The 1,154-nt window shown below is 42.4% G+C and overlaps 1 protein-coding gene across 1 annotated transcript in view; it reads left to right on the forward strand.

The window, feature by feature from the left end:
* Window positions 1-1,154, forward strand: part of LOC103355343 (disco-interacting protein 2 homolog C-like) — a gene marked incomplete at its 3' end in the record, with an annotated part of 72,465 nt that overhangs the window by 62,774 nt on the left and 8,537 nt on the right. Inside the window, exon 25 of the mRNA XM_008279091.1 lies at window positions 915-995. Coding sequence (XP_008277313.1) covers window positions 915-995 — 81 coding nt within the window. The remainder of the gene's footprint in view (window positions 1-914; window positions 996-1,154) is intronic.

A 1,154-nucleotide genomic window follows, 5' to 3' on the forward strand; every position in this document is an offset into this window, starting at 1 on the left:
TCTAAACAGATTTATACCTAATTTAATGACGGGGTAAAATTGGGAAACGTGAGCTCTGTTGATTTAAATGTGCACTAAAAGTACAGATCTTCATAAGGATCAAAGTAATCCTGTTTATAATTTTGGCCATATTCGTGCTGGTAAATGCTGACATGCAGGACGTGCGGCTTTGAGAGAGCCGACGTCTTGTTTTCGTTGAACCAGCTGAACTCTCTGAATAATTACAGAACTGAGTGAAGGTCAGGGCTCTTTTTCTGAGCGACTGATTGAAAAGTTGACATTTTAGGGGATCAGCATCACTAATAATCTTGTAATCAAGAGCAGCGATTGATCTTCAATCACAAACTGGCGATAAACGTCCCAGACGGTCCACTCACTGAGCGGCCCGATGAAGCAAAGGTTTCAGCTGCTGCGTCTTTGAACCGCTCGTAGTCGGACTCTTCAGAAGCAGTTCCCAGAATCGGCAGGTCGAATGTTACCAGCTTTGAAATTTCACAGTCTGTGATATTGATTAAAGCACTTTAAGGACAGAAGGTGGAGACTCGGCAGTAAAAACAAATCATGCAGCAACTGGTGACTAAGCACATACTGACAAGGAATATGTTTGATGGTAAAGTCGTATTTACACCTGCAGCCTTTACGCTGAAATCGGCTTTATTGGAACTTTATGTCTCCGTTCTGCTGTGCTGTTTGGTATTTAATGCTGATGTTACAGTCATTGATATTCTGGTGAAATGCATCATTTTACTTGTTTGATGCTGCTGAAGTTGGATCAGAAAGAGTCGTAGAAGTTTCTGTGATGATGGTGGATTTAATTTGGCTTTTCAAGATGAAATGTGTTGAACTGTTGACGTGAACCATCTGTGGTAAAAACACAAATCACACGTCTGTTTGTGCTTTGCTTTGCGTTGCAGTTCCTGTTCCTGTCGGAGGTTTTGCAGTGGAGAGCTCAGACTACACCGGATCACGTCCTCTACACCCTCCTCAGCTCTCGGGTAACAGCACAAACACCACAGTTAGAAAGTCATCTCACGCAAAGTCAGCCTGTGAACCGTGCTGCAGCGACTGAAAACTATTTTCCTGTAAAGTACAATCTGTGGATAAGTCATGCTTCCACTGTGATTTAAAGATTGACAGATTAATGTTTTACGTGC

Source organism: Stegastes partitus, unplaced genomic scaffold, assembly GCF_000690725.1.
Source record: "Stegastes partitus isolate 25-593 unplaced genomic scaffold, Stegastes_partitus-1.0.2 Scaffold143, whole genome shotgun sequence".
NCBI lineage: Eukaryota > Metazoa > Chordata > Actinopteri > Pomacentridae > Stegastes > Stegastes partitus.